This window comes from Diadema antillarum, unplaced genomic scaffold, assembly GCF_040938485.1.
Source record: "Diadema antillarum isolate AM-2024a unplaced genomic scaffold, OU_Dant_1.0 seq00001881_RagTag, whole genome shotgun sequence".
Lineage (NCBI taxonomy): Eukaryota > Metazoa > Echinodermata > Echinoidea > Diadematoida > Diadematidae > Diadema > Diadema antillarum.
Window position 1 is genome coordinate 16,712 of NW_027272549.1, and position 20,060 is coordinate 36,771.

The window sequence follows — 20,060 nt, forward strand, 5'->3', positions numbered from 1 at the left end:
CTCAAATTCCACCAGAAAAGCTTTCATCTTCTAACCAAAATGCAATTTGTAGAGGAATTCATACTCAATATCTACAGCTATTCAGTTTTTTGCCAAACTGCATCATTGATTTTTAATTAATTTTTTTCTTCATTTATTTTGGTATCTTTGGTACGAATTTGTGAAGGGGTTTCGGACATTCCATTGTATTTACGGGTGTGAGCCCTACAGTGTACTAGAAGTCTCTCTTGTTTTGATCACTAGTATACTAAGTAATTTGATCTATACACCACATGGATAATCTCTTCCCACCTCTCTGATCTATCACTTCTAGGAAGTGGACCATCTGATCATTGTCTGATAGTATATATAGACCAAGTGGCAATAAACCTAACTACAGTAAGATCTGGAATAGATATTTGATATTTCAAGATTCAATCTCTTGAAACATTCAATTCCTGCAAACGGTCTGTTCTGTCAGTGATATTCATTCATTCATTTCAGTACTGGTTGAGGTGGGGATTCATGTTTTGAACATTCCTAAGTGAGATATTGAGAAACCTCTTATGAAATATGACAGAGCATGTAATTCTAAGAAGGATTCACCGTTTATTTGATTAAAATTGGTTTTCAAATGGCTGAGATATCCAAAAAAAAAAGGTGATAATAATAAAAGGCGACAGGCCACGCCTTTTATTAGGATCTCTTTGTTTCACCTTGTTTTTGGATATCTCAGCCATTTCAAAACCGATTTTCACCAAATAAACTTTTGATACCCCTTAGAATTGCATGCTCTTTGACATCACATAGAGTGGTTTCTGAATATCTCGCAAAACGTTAAAAGCTAAATCCTCACCTAGACCAGAACTGTACACTCCTTTAACAGTCTAGTGTGACCACAATTTGATAACTATTCTGTTGTGTGGTCAAACAGATTTCAATCCCCCACGAACTACAAAAAGAATAAAAAATCAAAAGCGGGCAGCACGAATAATATTGGACAAAACATAATATGACACACCGTCCACGGCTGATTTATTCAAAAGTCTGAAATGGATGACACTATAGACAAATGTTTCGAGTTCGGCAGTCGCATTAGGTCGCTATGATGATAATTTAAATGCGTTCATAACTTGGCACCTTCTAACCTTTGAAGTTCAGGTACACTTAGTTAAGCCTAGTGATGTACCAGGTACCTGAACATCACACAAGGCTAATACTATATTATATAGACAGTGGAAGTCTATACGTGTGCCGAGATTTCGTTCTGATTGTCACAAGTGTAGCCCAATCGTATCTTCTTTACTTGAATGGAACAAGCTATATACATTATCCTTCAGATCAGCTATAAGCTTCTAAATTTCATATATTCGTTTAAAAGATTGCTTAAACAAAATTGTTATTTGAATTGTTAAGTATTCAACCAAATATTTTCTGGGCTAGCTAATAATTCCTGCCCTATAGTGTTTTAATTGCTATATCGGCATTCTGGTGAACTCTTGTTGTGGCATAATCAATATACAATGTAATTTCATGTTATACTTTGCAACTTACAGTATATGTACTGAGTATATAATGTTGTTATCTTACACGTTTGCTATTTGATTTACATGTGTTCATCATTATTTTTCAGGGCTCCATGGAAGACCACTACTTATTGGTGAGTGGATTACCCTGATAAAAGATTGGAATTAGATTAAATTAAAATAAATTTTCTTTCAGTTTTCAAGCCATGATACATTTCTCTAAAATTAGAATAAAATTATCATTCAACATGAGCTGTTCACCTGAATCATGTTACTTTGTATCAATCAAAGTTCAGTTCAGTTCGATTTTATGCATTTTCTCAAGGAAATCAAATATTAAAAAAAAATGACAACACGTGCATCTGACAACAGAATAGGAAAAAACACATTACATTCATAGTATCATAATCACAATCTTTAATGAGATCAAAGGAACCGAGGATACACTTGTTTCAGAATAAAGAGGAAGAAAAAAAAAACATGCAAGAGCCTGCCATCTTTAAGCACATGCTTTTAGTGATGGCAGCCTCAGAATCTCAAAAAAATGGGGAAAAAGAAATAAGAGACATGAAATACATATACAAAATGGGCAATTTCCCATTGAAATGCTTTGTGCTAATTTTGTGGAGTCCACAAGGGGACGACAGTACGTGGGATAAAAAAAGAAAAAAACAACATGTGCAGAGTAGTGAATGAAGTGCATTAAGTGCAGTGAAATGTGTTTTTATTATTACAATAAGTCAATTAAAACAAATTTTATGGATGTGAGTATGTATTGGTTGGTCCACATGGTTGTGGACATGCATGTGTTTATGTTAAATGTATTTGTGTGTGTGTTTGTGTGAGTGTGCGTCACGTGTGTATATGTGTGTGTGCACGTATTATGCGTGTGGATTGATACTGATTAATTTGAAAATTTCCAGAAAACCCATGTTCGTTTATTGTAAAATAGATCATTATATTTTATACAAAATCATTAAATGAATGACAAAGAAATGAATCAACTAAATGAGTCAAAATTTAAAAGAAAAAAACCTATTTCATCTCTTTTATTTGGTATGACTAATATTTTGAAATAAGGCATTTCTTAAATGATACCTTAAAGGAATTTAGAGAGGAACATGGCTCTGTAACTGAGTAAAGCGTTCCATACATCCGGTCCGTGATGCCTTATTGATCTTTGAGCTAAAATAAGTTTGGGATTATTTAATGATAATCTGGTGAATGACGCGTCGGGTTATAGTTATGTATATTTGAATTAACATTATACATATCCTGAAACAAAAAATGGGAGTTGATTGGACTTCTATTTAAACTGATTGGTTGAATAAATTTAAACTGAAATTGGATTAAATTGAAAGGCTTGCAAGGTATGGACCTTGACCACTGATCGCTGTTGATATAGCAAGTGGTAAAACAAAGCATTCCTAATTGATGATAAAAGGTGGGGTCCACCTTTTATCAGGATTGCTCTGTTTTGGATATCTCAGCCATTTCAACACCAATTTCATTAAATAAATGCTTAATCCCTCTTGGAATTACATAACACCGCTGGCGGAACGTTTCAAAAGGTGGGCGGGGGGGGGGTGGGGCGGCGAGCCACTTCCGGGTTTCATGAGCTAACCAAAAAAAAAAGAAAAAAGAAAAAAAAAAGAAAAGAAAGGCTTTCAGCGCAACTTCTGGCGCCACTTCCGGGGTCTTCAGCACAAAAACATAGCCTTACCGCGCTCACACTTCACTATTTCTTACGCACTTCTGGGGTAAAAAATAAAATAAAATAAAAAAATGAAAAGGTGGGGGCCCAAAGTGGTGACACCTTATGTATTCCTTTGTATGCTATGATGAAAACAAGTTTGGGGCGGTTCCGCCGGTCATGCATCATCTCTCTTATTTCATAATTGAGGTTTCTCATTATCTCAAAGAAAAAAAAAAGTTACCAAAAACTATACAATCCATTCAAGCAATGATATAAAGTCTTGTAGATCATCATCAAAATTTAGAATGAAAAATATCTCAAAAAGGGGACATTTTAGTCGCTAATTGTAAATTGGTATACACTTGCATGAATCTAAAAGAGGGGGCTAGGGGTTCCAGCTTCACATCAGTATCTTTTTTTTTTCATTTACCAAGAGATAGAGCTATAGTGTCTGCCTTGCATCGTCACTTTTTGTGTTGTCACGAGTCTTTTTTTTATCTGTATGCTAGAAAATATATATGCCTATCATAATACCTAAACTCATATAATTATATTACATGAAAATGGACCCCTAACACTTATAACAATAAATCATAGGTGCTTCTTGGGGTCCTTGTCAACCATCATTCCGTTCTTCCATGCGCGAGTCCATCCAAGAGTCCATTCCATCAATTGGCCAATCAGGCCGGTTTGAGCTGACACACCTCCATTTTTACCCCCATCCCAGTAACGTACAGGAACACTAGCACAAAAAGTACACGTACATAAACGGTCAATACGTACAATACATGCGATATTTTCTTGTGTGGATCGTCATTCAGCTAGCAGCACAACCTCGTACTCCCGGCGAACAATTAAGGACTATAACGGTACTCATCATTGTCAGTATTTGCTCTGCAGCTGGGGGTCATTCTCTTGAGCCAGTGTACAAGTGAGTTCTTATCAACACGTCGATCTCAACTGCATGTTTGTGTTTTCTTTCCCTCGGTGTTTTCCTCGTACTGGCGTACTGACCTGGCACCGGATGTCGGATCCGGCCGAGTGAATGTACCGGTAATGTACGACTCAGTCTGTAAACGTGACTGTCGCGTCGTGCTTCCTGTGCGTGGCGGTGAATGCATGTGTGCGGACACGGATGTGTAGGGGCCTGTATGAGGATGATGGTGGAAATTATCATTCCCAAGGTGCTGCTTTTCATTATACTGACCCTTCTAATAGCACTCTAGAACTATCACCCCGCGGCTAACGCCTCGGCCTCGGAACTAGAAGGGTCGGTATTAAAGAACCGAGTGGTGCGAGGGAGCGAGTGATAATTTCCACCACCAGGCACCACCACCATCCGAATACAGAGTAATTATTAAACATACAGTAAATCTACCTCCATTTAACAAGACTAGGTCTAACTAGCAACTAGCTATGTCTAGATCTAGGCCAGGGCTAGTCAAGTATGAAGTGGGCCTAAGCCTACAACATGTAAGCGGGAGTACTAACGTAGTTGCACAGTTAAACAGCTAAAAGCTAAACGTCCTTGGCTTGGTATTAAAGTGAGTTGATTGTGTAGAATGTGTAGGGTGTGGACACTGCTTGTGAAGTAGTCCAGTTCTACGTGTACTTGTTTTGTGTGCAAAAGTCGCGGAGGCTTTACGTATTCTATCACAAGGGTTTTGACGTTGTAAATTCTATCACTTGACCTTTAAGACAAGTGATGGAAAGTCGAAACCCTGAGGGAATGATAGACCTGCACCATGTCACATGATATACTTTTGACCAGTCAGTGATAAGAATCTTAAATATATGAGGTACATGTGTATAATAAAAATTTTCAGTGTCATGTCCTTTTATATAGACAAATAGCTTGTGAGAATTGAGATTTCCTGTCAGCTCGTGCATATTTCTTTATATCCAGGTCTAGTTCAGTCTTAACTATTCCCAACCTTGTCGCTGTACACAAATGTTGCACCGTGCTGGCGCATGGAGACACCTTGCTTTGCACAGCGTCTAGTTGGGCTAGTCTAGTCACTTCCTTCCTGTATGCACCATGCACAATTGTAGACATTTGTCTCTATTTTGATATTCATCACATGTAAGACTAAGAGTAGACCCTAGATCTATCAACTAGACTTTATGGAGTCTAGATCTAGACTTTCACCTTTTTTCTTTTTCTTTTTTTTTGTAGAAACATCTATGATTAGAAGCAAGGCCAAGGGGTTTAGGGGCCGGCACTGTTATGACAATGACACATGCTGAATTTGTTTGCTGGGTTGCCCCAAAATGTACATACCCTGAGTCTGACATCATGTTTCAGCTTCGATCTCAACAGTCATCTCACACAACAGTGTCAATACTGTCATTCTGTACATTGCATTGCAAACCAACTCTGGCTTCATGACCTCCACCAAGGGAGGAGGTTATGTTTTCATAAATTGTCTGTTTGTTTGTTTGTTTGTTTGTCCGTGTGCAAAATAACTCAAAAAGTTGTGTTTAGATTTGGATCAAATTTGCAGGAAAGGTTGACAATAACACAAGGAACAGATGATTGAATTTTGGTAGTGATCCACAAAAATTCCTGGATCACTACCAAAATGTAATCATCTGTTACCTGTGTCATTCTCAAACTTTCCTGTAAGTTTCATCCAAATCTGTTCACAATTTTTTGAGTTATTTTGCACACGGACAAACAAACCAACAATGCCAAAGAAAACATAACATCCTCCCTTGGCAATAGAAATTGCAATCATGATTATAAGAGAGACTTTTGTACCATTTGAAAGGGGGTGTCGTACCTTGGTCAATTGTTCCTGAGTTACAAATCCAGTATCTTTATGCATGTTGTATTTGTGTGTCTGTTGTATCTATGTGCTCTCTAAAGGGGCATTCCAGATGATTTAAAGGAAAAAAAAAACACATTGTGTTGTACATGAATTAACAGCTCCATGTATAGATTTGTGGAGTTTATTGTGGTCCTTGAGCAGAGAAACCAATACTCTGAAAAATCTTAAACAAATCACACTGAACAAATTTGATGACATACAGTACAATGCAGGAGCCTCACATATTTCAGAAATGTAGCAGTGTAATTCCATTGCAGTACCGCTTGCATAACAAGTTCACCTGTGTAGAATCTATATGCATACAAACCATTGTACCTTCTTCTTTTGTCCTGCTCTCTTGAACCCCAACTCGTGCATTCTTATGATGAGGCTGCTATGTCATCATCCTTTGTTCATTGCAATTTGTTGTAAATTTTGAAAACATTTAATCCTCATCCCAGTCACTATAAATTCTGAAACTCTGAACTCGGTAAAACTAATTTATAGCTGTTCAAATGTAAAAGTGTGAAAATCATCCTGAGGTCTCCTTTAAATGATCTTGATGATTATATCTGCAGCTATATTAAATTCAGTAGATTATATGTTTGTCATAAAAAATTGACAGCTGGAAAAATATGACTTTGCCATTGTCAGTCTCATGTGATCAGCCAATTTTCAAGACAAGAATTTTTCAAACTGCCTATTAAAAATTGAGGAATGTGCATTGTTTTGTCTTTGTATGTGAACCTGTCTTTACACTGTATGTGCTGTACACTTATGTGTGTGATTTTTCCTAAAGATGAGTAGATTTGTCTACTTTTCACTGATTTTAACATGTTGCTGGCAGAGACAGGGATAAATAACAATGTCATATTCTGGCACCATGCAAGCTTATGAAGTTTAAGCACATTCACCAGCCATAATTCATTTAAGATATCAATGTCATTCCAGTTATAATCCATAAAACTGATGATCCCCACATTTTGTGCTCATAGCTCTGTCTGCATCCTTTGAATCTTTTCTGCCTTGACAGGACCAGCCATTGTTATGCCGAGACTAACCACGCCCGTCCTCCAATCACTACACAGACTGTGTCGCTCAGCATCTCATCTGCCCATAGCAACCGCATCCCCATCTCACCCGAGCTGCCAGCAGCCCAGACGAACAGTGGTAATGAAACTTTCAGAATTCCCTCCCCTACCCCAAGGAATTAAAGCAGACTTTCATAAACAGCAACAAAAACACCCCTTCCCCTCTCCCCTCCTGATCATCAAGTGACATTAGAAGAGCTGCGTCCACAAGTTTTGGCTGTGATATTCACCACTTCATGTGAGATCTGTGTAATCAAAAATTTGTCTCATTTGACATACTAATGCATTAAAGTTGTCTATATTCCAAAACCAAAACATTTCCTTCTTTTTTGTTTCTTTTGCTTTGCACTATACAAACAACAAGCATGTGATCTACTCAATTGAAGCATGAGCAAATTTTGATAGAAATGGGTTCTCTTCCTCAGGTGAGGCCCCTGTACCTTTGTATCTCTTGTCTTCACTCTTTGAAAGGACATAATAATAGGCCTACTTGTAATTGCAAGGTTCATGATTCTTAACCCGTGGAGGACGGTTTGATTTTGCTACAACACGCATTTCCCATAGATACTTGCCCGAGTATACTTGGGACTCGTCCTCAACGGGTTAAGCTGAACCTTTGGACTGAAAGAAATCAGTTTCCTTTCTTTTGAAACTTGATGATAGCAAATGTTTGCTTGTTTATAGCTGTATTTTTCCATTGGGTATAAAGATTAGGTGCACAGCAAATCAACTGTTAATAGTGTGTTGTTTTCTCACACAACGTAACCAGGAAATGTTTGATCAATGCATCATCATGACACGACGTTATGCACGACGTCACGACGTGTGTGATGCACTTGAACTTAAAATTCAAAATGGTGGGATATAGAAAACATATAATACTGTAGTAAGCGCCTTAGATGAATTTGCCAAAATTGTCCTGTTAGACCGAATTCATTTTCAGGTCACGCAGAACGACAGGCATCTCTTAATTCAAAATGACCACCATAAATTCAGACTGGAAGGACGAGGTTCCAATGATGTCATCAAACAATCCTGAGGGGCAAAAACTGTGTAAGGGGGGGGGGGGGTCCCATACCACTTCCCATAAGTGTGGGCAAGTGTGTAAGCATTGTGTCTGTTTTATGGCACCTCTGACTGTAATAGCTGTGAGTGTAAAAAGTTTCCCCATTGGCTGCAGAGTTTGTAAGATTTGTTTTTTTTTCAGACAGGCATTTTACTACAACTATAGAAAATATGTTTGTGCCTACATATATAGGATCTTCAGCTATGGTGTATGAGGATACATACTGCTGTTGTCTCAAGTTATATACTGCGCTCTTGCTGTCAAATTGAACAGTTGAACAGGGGGTGACCATGCTTCACTTTTCTGTTGCATTGTAGACTGCAGTTTGTTGAGCTTTGTGTGTGTCCAATCAATGCCTCACAGGTGTGCCATTCCTAACACAGTGTTTGATTGTTGACTGCATCTGTTGTCTGATAATCAATGCATAATAGGGGGGTTCACACGTACACCAATTAGGGGGATACAAATCTCGAGATTTGCATCGTGATCGGTATCTCGAGTTTCTTGCATGTGTGGACAGAAAAAACCCGAAAATTAGGACGATAAGCATCGTGATGCTAATCCCAAGAAATCTTGCCCTAGTTCCTCAATTAGCGAAATAATTTGCCCTGCGCTGGTACGTGTGAACGGTCGGGATTAGAATCTCGAGTTTTTATATCCCATCATGCAATGCGCACATCGCAACAGCGAGGCCTCTGCGAAGGACAAAGGTAAGTGCGCGCAGGCAGTGATAGAGACTGTGTGACACAGTTTGCAGGCTTTGCTGTTATCTCTATCGGCAATTAGCGTGATAATTCTGTACGTGTGGACGCTTGCAAAAAAAAATCGAGATTCCGAGCGGGATCGCTATCCAGCTAATTTGGTACGTGTAGACGCTCACAAAAAATCTCGAGATATGGAGCGCGATCGTTATCCCGCTATTTTGTATGTGTGAACCCGGCTATTGTGTGCAATCCAGTCACTCGAAATCAGCAGTCTGCCTATGTGAGATATACATGTAGTTATGTACCAACGCTGCACACTGGTATTGGTCTGACGGTCCAGGACCAGTATAAATCACTGTCTGGCCAGTGACTTTTTAGGAATGGACAAGTAAACAATTGAAAACTGGATACACGGTTACTGGTCACACAGACAGGTCAGACCAGTAGAAAAAATGGGTTAGTGTGCAGCCCTGGATATACTATGTACAAACTGTAGATCTCTGTTGTCACGCACATAGCAGTTCTTCCCTGATTTGCGAACCTGTCCATTGTGAATCGTTGTGAAGCGTCTCCTTTGTCTGTGTCACTTGCATTCAATTTCATCGCAGTCATGCATGCCATTATGTGTTTGTTGAATGCATTTTATCGTCTATTTTTCCTTTGTGTCTCTATCACAGGCTTTCATGTTAACCTACAGACTCTAATACTGTACAATTGTATCAGTCTCTATCACAGGCTTTCATGTTAACCTACAGACTCTAATACGAGGTACTGATGTGTTGGTGAGATTCTATTCAAGCTTGCGGAGTTTACAGGAGGCTTTGCTTCATAGGTTTTACAAGGCTGTACTTCACCCAATGCCTTTAAAACTCTTGGAAGAAAGTATAAAGAAAATTCAAGATATTTTAGCTTTCTAGCATAATAAAAGGTGGCTTCACTTGCCTCTTTCAGAAAGCAGGGTAAAATAAAACTACCCTTTATGTATGACAGTATCATCAAGTCATGGAATGCATGCTTTTCATTACAAAAAAAAAAAATTGTTGAATTTTCTTAATACTGTAAAAGTGGAAATTTTCGCGGTTTTCAAATTTTCGCGCATTTCGCTCAACCAGAAACTAGCGCGAAAATAAAAGCACGCAAATATTTTTGCTTACCATATGTGCCTGTGCGTGATGTCTTGATTCCGCGGAATTAAAAACACGCGAAACTCTTCCGAGCCGGCCAAGCGCGAAAAATTAGTCACGCGAAAATATCCACTTTTACAGTAGTAGGCCTACACAACATGTATCTGTATATCGTTTTCCATGCATGACATCACGAAGTGTACAACTCGTAGTAATAGTCTTTTCATCCAGCGATGGTTTAAAGATTTAAAGATTTAGAACTTTTCAACAGATTGTCCCATTTTCCTCTAACTTTCACTGATGCATTCTGAATATTGTTGCATTCCATCAGTCCTCATTTTGGTTTCTTTCACCTTTAAAGGGAAATTCCATCCTGATATTCTATTGCTTTTTAATTTCATGAAAAAGAAGAAAAATCAGACAAGTTAGTCAGTAAAAATTTGGGTAAAAAATCAGTCACATTCATATGCACAGAAAAATCAAAGTTTAGAGAGTAAGACATACTGTAAAATAGAAAGATTAAACGAGAACTTACCTGTTTGAAGTTTGATCTTTATTTTATGAGGGAGTTGGAGAAAGAATTCACAGTGAGAGCCCGCTCAACGCGCGCGCAGTCATACTTCGTAGCAACAAGATGTGACTTCTGTCAGAGTGGAAAGATTGAGAACTTACTTGAAGTTGATCTATACATTTTGTAATAGTATTCATGCCATGGGAAGGGAGAGGAGGGACTGTGAATTCTTTCTCCAACTCCCTCATAAAATAAAGATCAAACTTCAAACAGGTAAGTTCTCGTTTAATCTTTCTATTTTATTTCGTGAGTTTACGCAAGAACTCACAGTGAGATTTTGTAGCACAGAAGTCACATTTGTTCCAACTGAACAAACTCAAGCATGCACAATGGCAAGCAAAATGTAAGCTCAAATTACCTTGGTCTGAGGCCATCATTCCCTCACAATGAGCTGTGACAGGCACTGTCCCTCTTCTTGTAGAGGTTTGTCGTAGAATTTACGGAATGTTCGTTCTTTTGACCAGCCTGCTTTTGCGAGGATCAGAGGAATAGGTGCATCCGCCCTGTTTGCTGCTGAGCTAGATGCTGCTCGGGTTGAATGTGCACTGAACATTGTGGTGTCAATGCCAGCGCCAGTCATGATTTCTTTGATCCATCGAGAAATTGTCTGTGCCGTTACTCTCTTGAAAGGCTTGCGAAAACTAATGAAGAGATGACTTTCCTCTCCTCGGATCTCTTTGGTTCTCCGAAGGTAGGCCTTAATGTATGTAACTACACACAAACGTCTGTCTGGGGGGTACGCTTTCAAAAGTACGTCCAATCCAAAATTCCCAGGTCTAGACTGCTTAAGATGTTCATTAACTTTGAATGACACTGGTGTTTGAGAATCATGCTGTCTAGATTCAGGCAATGCAAAGTCTGTACCCTCTGGGTGGATATCAAGGCCAGTAACATGCACAGCTTCATCGTTAATTGCTTCAAGCTAAGCGAGTTAGCGGGAGCTAGACTTCTCAAATATCTAAAAACAATATTCACGTCCCAAATTTCCGAATACCGCGGCCTTGGGGGCCTGAGCTGGAACACACCTCTCATAAAACGAGAGAGAAGCGGATGAGTGCTGACAGTAAATTGTTCATCCTCTAACACTAGAAAGGTAGCAAGTGCACTCCGTGCTGAGTTCATAGCTGAATAGCTCAAGTTCTCTTCATAAAACATGTGTGTAAAAAACTCCAAAACACAATTATTCTTGGCATGAAGGTGACTTTCCTTCTTAAGTGTACAAAACTTTCTCCATTTCCTTATATATGTACAATATTGTCTTTGGGTTGATGCCCTCCAAGATGCTGCCAAGATGTCCACCGTTCTGCTGCTCATGCCAGAGTTCTCGAACGGCAGCTTCAAAACCTGCAACATAACAGATCAAGGCAAGCGTGTAAAGGGTGCGGTTCCCCAGATACTGGTTGCGTAATCACATTCCTGTGTCTAGGAATTAAGAGTGGTTCATCTTTAAGCATTCTCCTCATGCGAGGAAACCACGCTTGCGTAGGCCAGTTTGGGACAATCAAGAGACCATGTGCCTTGTCGTTTTCTATTTTTTGGAGACATTTGGGGATGAGGCAGAAAGGAGGGAATGCGTAGAAATACAGATCACCCCAATTCAGAGTGAATGCATCCACAGAAACCGCATCTGGGTCAGGCAGCCACGTAACGTACGCAGGCAGCTGCTTATTGAGTCTGGACGCGAAAAGATCAATTTGGGGAGTACCACATTTCTTAGTGATATCAGTAAAAACTTTCTTATTCAGCATCCATTCTGTTCTGTCATTAAAATGACGAGATCTCCTGTCTGCTTCTGTATTGTCACGACCTGGTAAATAGGCTGCTGTGATCCAGATATTCCTTTCCTTACACCAAACCCAAATGTCTCGTGCTGCCCTGTCGCAGGCTCGAGATTTAATGCCTCCCATATTGTTCAGGTAGGCTACAGCTGTTGTGTTGTCAGTTCTAATGAGCACATGTGTATCATGCAGGTGGCCGCAAAATGACTTCAAACCAAGCCCTGCAGCTAAGATTTCAAGATAGTTGATTTCATTGTTTTGAGCATGCACTATCTCCTGATCATCCCATCTACCGCCAGTTTCACTGCTTAAATCAGTGGCACCCCATCCTTGCCCACTGGCGTCAGTACGTAGCTCTAAAGCTGGCCGATCTCGACTAATTGGTGCCGACTGGCAGTGAATGTTATTGAACCACCACATTAACTCCTGTTTAGAAGCTTCAGACAAATTCATAGGTCTATCAAAATGCCCTTTGCTTGATTTTAGTGCAAGAATTTTGTCTCTTTCTAGGTTACGATAGAAGAGGGGGCCATATTGAATAGCAGGGAAAGTAGCAATCAGTTTCCCAATGACCTGCGCCACCTGCCTGATAGTAGGGTTTTGTTTCCCTAGCAATTCCGCACATACTGCCCTGATATTTTGACATTTCTCATGCGGGAGCGTTATAGTCATGCTTTCCGAATCCAAGATAAACCCCAAAAATTGGAGCCGTTGCTGAGGCTCTAGGATAGATTTCTCTGAATGAATGACAAAACCAAGGTCAGAGAGCAGTTTTGTGGTTGCTTGCACCGCTTCTAGTGCTTGTGATTCAGTTTCACCGATTATGAGAGTGTCATCTAAATACCCCACAACCAGGTGGCCTGCCTGTCGCAGCTTTGCGAACACCGGCTTCATAAGCTTTGTGAAGAGCCTAGGCGCTGTACTAAGGCCATTGGGGAGTACCTTAAATTGCCAACGTTTCTCGTGCCAGACAAATCTCAAATACTTGCGATATGAGGGGTGAACAGGGACAGAGTAGTAGGCATCTCGAAGGTCGATTGAGGCAAGGTAACAACCAGGGGAAATTAGGGTTGTAGCCGTATGGATGTTATCCATTTTGAAATGCTGTACATTCAGACTGTCATTGAGGTCCGATAAATCTAAAATTAGGCGTATGTCCCCATTTTTCTTTGGGCGTGTAAAGATATTGGACACAAATTCTCCAGCCACATGCTGGCATTCTTCGATTACGCCTTTCTCGGCCAGTTTTCGAATTTCAATGTCAATCTTGCTCTCCTCAGCATTACCCACTCTGTAGTGGTAAGGCGGTTTACCTCTATGAGGTGGGCTATACGCCTCTTGAAATTCAAGTTTGTAACCGCTAATTGCATCAAGTATGAAAGGATCAGTGGTAATATGATTCCACTGTTTGCTAAAATGCCTCAATCGACCCCCAACGGGCAGGTCTAATGGAACATCTACATGTTCAATGTCAAAAACTGACTGTACAGTGTGAGTAGATTGTGTATTTCCACAACAAGAGCTAGGCCTGCAACTTACCTCCTTGGGTAGTGCAGTTACTTTCTCCGTGACACAGTGTTTGGCTTGGCTGGGGTTGCTGTCGAGTAGCTATGCCCCCGGTTGTGCGCATGAGCTGGAGGTGGGCGAGTCTGCGTGTGCGGGGCTGAATGTCTGTATCCCCGCTGCTGCTGGCCTAAAAAAGGCCTGGATGTATCGCCAGCTGCGAGCCAGCCTGCGTTCCGATATTGCTTCCGGCTGAATCCACCGCTGGCCGTGCGCTTGTATGGGTGGTACGGCTGATGAGTAGATCTCTTAGCCTGGCCTTTAACCACACTAAAGGCAGCCCTATTCTCCTCCTTGAAATCTTTTACACGTTGTCCCAAGTCATCACCGAATAGAAACGCGGTCACGGGCGTAGTAGGCTTGCACAGATGTGCGTAAGCAGCGTTCATATCGGGCTTGATCAGCTCCTTTCTCAGGCAATTCATCTCGTAATTGGCATTACAGAGTAAAGCGAGTGCGTCCTGTTGCGCCTCGTTCAAGTCAGTAGGAAGAGTTTGTAGGAACGCACACAGCTCGCGGGTAAGAGATTTCTGTACTCTCTGCAGCTTAACGTCTCTGCTGCGCGTAGTCTGTGTCACATTATCCCAAATCACTGGATTGACTTTAGGGACTAGTAAGTTGGGGCAATTGCTCGGTGCTGGGTAGTTTGCCGCTGACTCTTCCATAGATTTTTCCTCCAGACAATGGGAGATGAGATAATTTGTAGAATTTGCCAATTCGTCATTGATAGGGTCGCCCACACAGGCGGAGACCGCAAATTTTGCAGCAAAGGATGGCATTTGTACTGGCCGCCCCGTGAGCTCTGCGGGTGCGTAACCCGCTGCCGCCGCAGGGAAATCGCATTCATCCCCACTGTAGCTGCTGCCGCCGTGGTCGTCGTGCAGCGTACCGCGTGCTTGCGTACTATCGTCTGTAACACACACATCCATGCCCCCAAATGGCACACCACCGTGGTTTTCTGCGGTACAAGCCGTGCCAACATGGCCAGCACGTAGTTGCTGTTGTTGGATACGAGTAGGCTGAGACGGCAGTATTTCCATGACCTTTTCAAACATGGATTCGAGTTTAGAAAGGCGGGAAAGCACCTCCACGTCCGTCTTCTCTTTAGGGGGAGCTGCCTTCTTACTTAGGCCTGGTTTGGTGGGTTTTTTAAGGGTTTTCCCATTCCCTTCTTTCTTTGTTGGAGCCTTAATACTAGCCGGCGAACACTTGGGTTTATGATGCACGGCTGTAGTCACCATCGCCACGACAGACTTAGCTGTATGCAGGGCGCTCGTACTAGTGGTGCCACCCACGACAGGCTTAGCTGTATGCTGTGGGGGAGCGGAAAGCGGAATTTCCATCCCGCGATATCTCGTGAATAAAAATCCACTTCCGAAGCAAAGTCAGCTCTAACTGAGCTATAAATAATAACAATCCACAATATGATAAGATATTGCGACGATGCACAGTTAAAAGGACGAATAAAACTGGATTTAGACTGCGATGAGGGAACTTAGCCCCTCGTGCAAAACGTGCGAAGAAGCGATATGACTGTGCGCGCGTTGAGCGGGCTCTCACTGTGAGTTCTTGCGTAAACTCACGAAATAAAATATGATATTTTCGCGGCACGAAATTTTCGCGAATTGGAGCCGACGGCCCATTTGTTCTTTACACAAAATTTGATAATTTTTTTGTTTTTTAAAATAACGTTATTTGGGCACAGATACAGAAGTTATGCTGAGGAGGACACACACACACATACACACGAACAAAGTCTATCCTGATACCAAGAACAGTTCCTTAAAGAAAAGAAAATTTCAAAAGAAATATTAAGATTTGATTTTTGTGTACTTGAATACAAACTAAATGGAGTGCTGCTCAACAACTATATGTGTTACACAGAGTTGCTAATTAGTTTGTCTTAACCATTGAGGATGAGTCCCGAGTATACTCTCGCAAGTGTCTATGGAAAATGCATGTTGTAGCAAAATCAAACTGTCCTCAATGGGTTAATTAAGACTCTCTAAACTCTCAGAATTCATAACTTTTTTATGTGTGTCTGATTTTTTTTCCTGAAAAAATTTTCACTGATCTACAGGTTTAATTTTTCTGTTCCCGTAGAAAGCAACATGTTATACATTGTTTAATGTGTTGCAATGTTTATCATGCATCACTCTGGTATGCTAATAGGTGCAAGACATGCATTCACAATTGTACTAACAGGACATGAGTTTTCTGCAACACTTAGAATCTTTATTTTCAGCAGATTTCTAGTATCATGGCAAAGACCACCTCAAAATTGTAACCTAAAACCCTTGATCTACTAAGTGCGATGCAGGTCATCCCTCCAGATTTCTCTTTGAAAAGTAGAATCATGATAAGCCTGAAATTACTGTATATTTGATATGTTAGAATGTCAAATCAAAGATACGGGGCAAGCTAAAACTTAATCAGAATTAGGCAAATCATAAGGCAGTGGAAGAATCTTCAAGTTTCCTATGTTTTGTTGGGAAAAAAAGATAATCATCAGTCACAACCGTAGAATGCACATTGCATGCAGTGAGGATGTATTAGTAATACTATACCTCACCAGTCCCTCACACTGATCTGAAAAAAAAGGTAAAGATATTGCCATGAAGAAAAGAAAAGAAATCACTTTTTTTTTTTCAAATTATACCATTTGGATACTGGAGTTGAAGAATGTGAGTATTTTTTATAGAAGAGGAAGTTAAGTCGCGCTATGATATAATCTATTACATGTATATTGACAAAACAATGATTTATGTCACATGATTACAACACAAAGCAGTGGGAGAATAGTGAGGTGATGACGTCATCACATTATCTCGTCATATAGGCCTACATTTTGATTCAGTTGCTATTCGATCACTGTTTCAGGAAAACATGAATACTGTTCTAGTCTTAGTCTGTCGCTTTCTTTTTCCTCCGAGTATAACTGTGCATTATATGAAACTTGAACTATTCTACTCATTATTTGATTTAAATTGTTCTTTTTAAGGAAGTCAGTGTTACTGGAGTTGCTGTATGTTTCTTATTAGCTTATGATATGCACCCCACCCCAATCTCTGTGTACTAGTATACTGTAAAACAAGGAATGTTCGCGTGCATTTTAATTTCGCGAGTGCCAAGATTCGCGAAATCAAAATGTGCGCGAAAGTTCTTGTTTACACTGTACATGCATTGAATGCCAGTGGCAGTTCGCGAAAATTTCATGCTGCAAAAAAGGCCGTCGCCTCCAATTCGCGAAAAATTCATGCCGCGAATTTATCATGTTTTACAGTATTCTTTACCCCTACCCTCATTGCTAACCCCACCCCTAACCTCACTATTCCTAAATATTGGTAAACAAAGAATTAGCCTTTTATTCGTAGTGCAAAAATGTCTACTAGGATGGTATGAACATCCAAGGACACAGAGATTGTTCATGTTTGAGAGCAATCTGAATGGGGGGGGGGGGGGGGGGTTGCTATTCATAGGCCAGTCTGAATGGGAGACACACCTCCTTGTTTTGCTACCCTGGTTGTGTCAGGTGCCCCTCGTTCAATTGTGTGTGTGTGTGTGTGTGTGTGTGTGTGTGTCAACTTGTGGGTCTTCTGAGTACATGTACAGTGGTATATAATGGATATATCTTGCCGTCTGTGTTGGTCTTAAACGTGTGCATGTGACCGCTCGAGCGCTCTGCAGTCCTACTGCTACTGTACTGGGAAAGAGAGCATTTAGCACAAAGTTTTAGGGTGAGTATAAAATCCAGACTGAAGGAAGTTACTCTTGTGAAAGTCTTCATTTTGCACTGGTGTGACTGACTGTGTCAACTCTTATTTCAGTGAACTAAATGTACTTCATTACCCTACTCTCTGTGGAAGGGTATTAGGCTGCATTGCATTTTACAATAGGGATTTAATAAATGTGCTGTGCAAGCTTAGTTTAAGTGTGAAGTTGAACAAATGTGCATACTGGTATACTGCATTCACTTTGCAGCTGTCAAAGCTTGCGGCGCACGCTGCAGTACCACTAATTCACACAACATTCAGATAGAGGTTGGATATTGTGTGATCATGATCAGGGGCGGATCCAGGAATTCTGTAAAGGGGGGGGGGGGGGCGTGACTAATATTTCTAGTGCCACTTGCGGGTTTCATTTCATTGTTTTTCTTTTTATTTCTTTTGTTTTTTATGAAAATTAAAGGGGGGGCGTGCGCCGGTTGCGCCCCCCTCTGGATCCGCCACTGATGATCTCTGCAGAGTCGATTTGACTTTAGCTTCTTTCTTTTTTTCACTATCTGAAGACTGAATAGATGATAGTTACTGGGTATACTGGAGCTTGCTTCTATGCAAACATACCAACATTGCATGAGCACTGCTGCAAAGTTGCCAAGGTTTACAAAAGAGGGAAGTGGGTTCCACCTCCCTGGTTAAAACGCAGATAGAATCAAGTAAGATTGTGTGGCATTGTGTGACAATAGGCCCGTTCACACACAACGGAAATCGAAATTACAATCGCGATCCAAATTTCGATTTTTTTTTTTCGACCGTTTATACACAGGGAAAAATCGCACTTCGCAGCAAGGAAAGAACGATCAGTGGCCAAATTGCGCATGCGTGAAACTTGCATGACCGAAGACTGACCCCGCAGTCCCAATAGAGTTTCGTGCACGCGCGATTCAAAGAGACTTGATTTTGTAAACAAGCAAAATAATCGCGATTATTCTGAAAAATCGCACTAATAGTGCGAGTTGGATCGCGATAAGGATCGCGGTAATTAGTGAGATTTTTCTGTCCACACACGAAAAAATTTCGAAATTTTGATTGCGATAAGAAAATCGAGTTTTAAATCGCACTTTTTCCCTTTGTGTGAATGGGCCTATTGTGTGACATGTCAAGGGAGTGAAGCAACTTTGCGGGTGAGAAGGTGTGGGAGGGGGATGTCCCAGGCCGCAGCCAGGGTAAGGAGCTGTGGTACTTTGATGCTGAAGATCATGTGATCTGGTGCATATATACACTAAAACTAATACATTGGCTTATTCTGATAGGAAAAGATTGTCCTAAATTGTGACTTTTTAGTGAGGTGTGAGAAAAACTGTAAAACCAGAAATAATCACGAATTGGAACCAACAATTTTTTTTTTTTTTTTTTTTTTTTTTTGTGCGGTGTGAAACTTTCACTATCTGGTGAGTGGCATTCAATGCATTGGGCAGGCAAAGCATTCGTGTGCATTTTACTTATTGCAAATTTTGGCTCCTCACGAAATGTTCAAAAGCTTCATCCACACCAAAAATTGCTGGATAAAATTACAATATCTATAATTGTCAGGCATGTGAGTGTGAGAAAGACCCCTGCCAGTGTGACTGTTATGCCTGATGTGTGAGACTTAGTTTAGGTGGTCTGTTGCTGATGTTCTTGGAACAAAGCATTAGAAAAGTCTGTGATGTTTTTGCATAGTATGATACTTGATTTTGTGCAATCGGGTTAAATATGATTGATACAATTTGAATTATTCAAGGTTAATTTTATGAGTACACCATGTACCCGTGTGATTGCCATACAAGCAAGTAGGTCTCACAATGACTCCTACTATCCAGTAACTATCACATGACTGATATACACTGTAATACAATATGATATAATGTCAAGTGTTACCCCATACCTGGTTTATTGTTTCTTCTTTTTCTAATATGTGTACATTATGGAATTTATAATACTGTTAAACACAATATTCTCGCTGCAATTAAATTTTTGCAAATGGGAGCCAACAGTCTTTTTCACGGCATGACATTTTTTCACAAGTTTTTGCCTCAAACATTCAATGCATATAGTGTAGACAATACCTTTTGCATGCATTTTAATTTTGTGAATCTTGGCTCTTGTGAAATTAGCAAAATTAAAATGCACGCGAACATTCATCATTTTACAGTAAATGATTCTTTTTGTGAATACATATTTTAACCTGTAAGGAGGTCACAGAGATTTTTGCGAGACTTTGTTTTCGCGAATTGACCCAGGCTATCGTAAGTGCACTATGACCATAGTGGATAGCGACATTTTCGCATGGGCCCGAATTCACGAAGGTGGTACAAATGAAACCATGGTTTAAACTATGGACAAAAACCATGGAGCGCCAAGTGTTGCACAGAATATTTCGTTACGAAATTG

The 20,060-nt window shown here is 40.4% G+C and overlaps 1 protein-coding gene and 1 pseudogene across 1 annotated transcript in view; one reads left to right on the top strand and one right to left on the bottom strand.

The window, feature by feature from the left end:
* The first annotated feature begins 3,999 nt into the window (after positions 1-3,999).
* Positions 4,000-20,060, top strand: part of LOC139712961 (kynurenine--oxoglutarate transaminase 3-like) — a 37,149-nt gene continuing 21,088 nt past the window's right edge. Inside the window, exons 1-2 of the mRNA XM_071624742.1 lie at positions 4,000-4,132; positions 7,045-7,181. Of these exons, the coding sequence (XP_071480843.1) occupies positions 7,059-7,181 (123 nt within the window). The 5' untranslated portion in view covers positions 4,000-4,132; positions 7,045-7,058. The remainder of the gene's footprint in view (positions 4,133-7,044; positions 7,182-20,060) is intronic.
* LOC139712960 (uncharacterized) lies at positions 10,941-13,288 on the bottom strand (annotated as a pseudogene).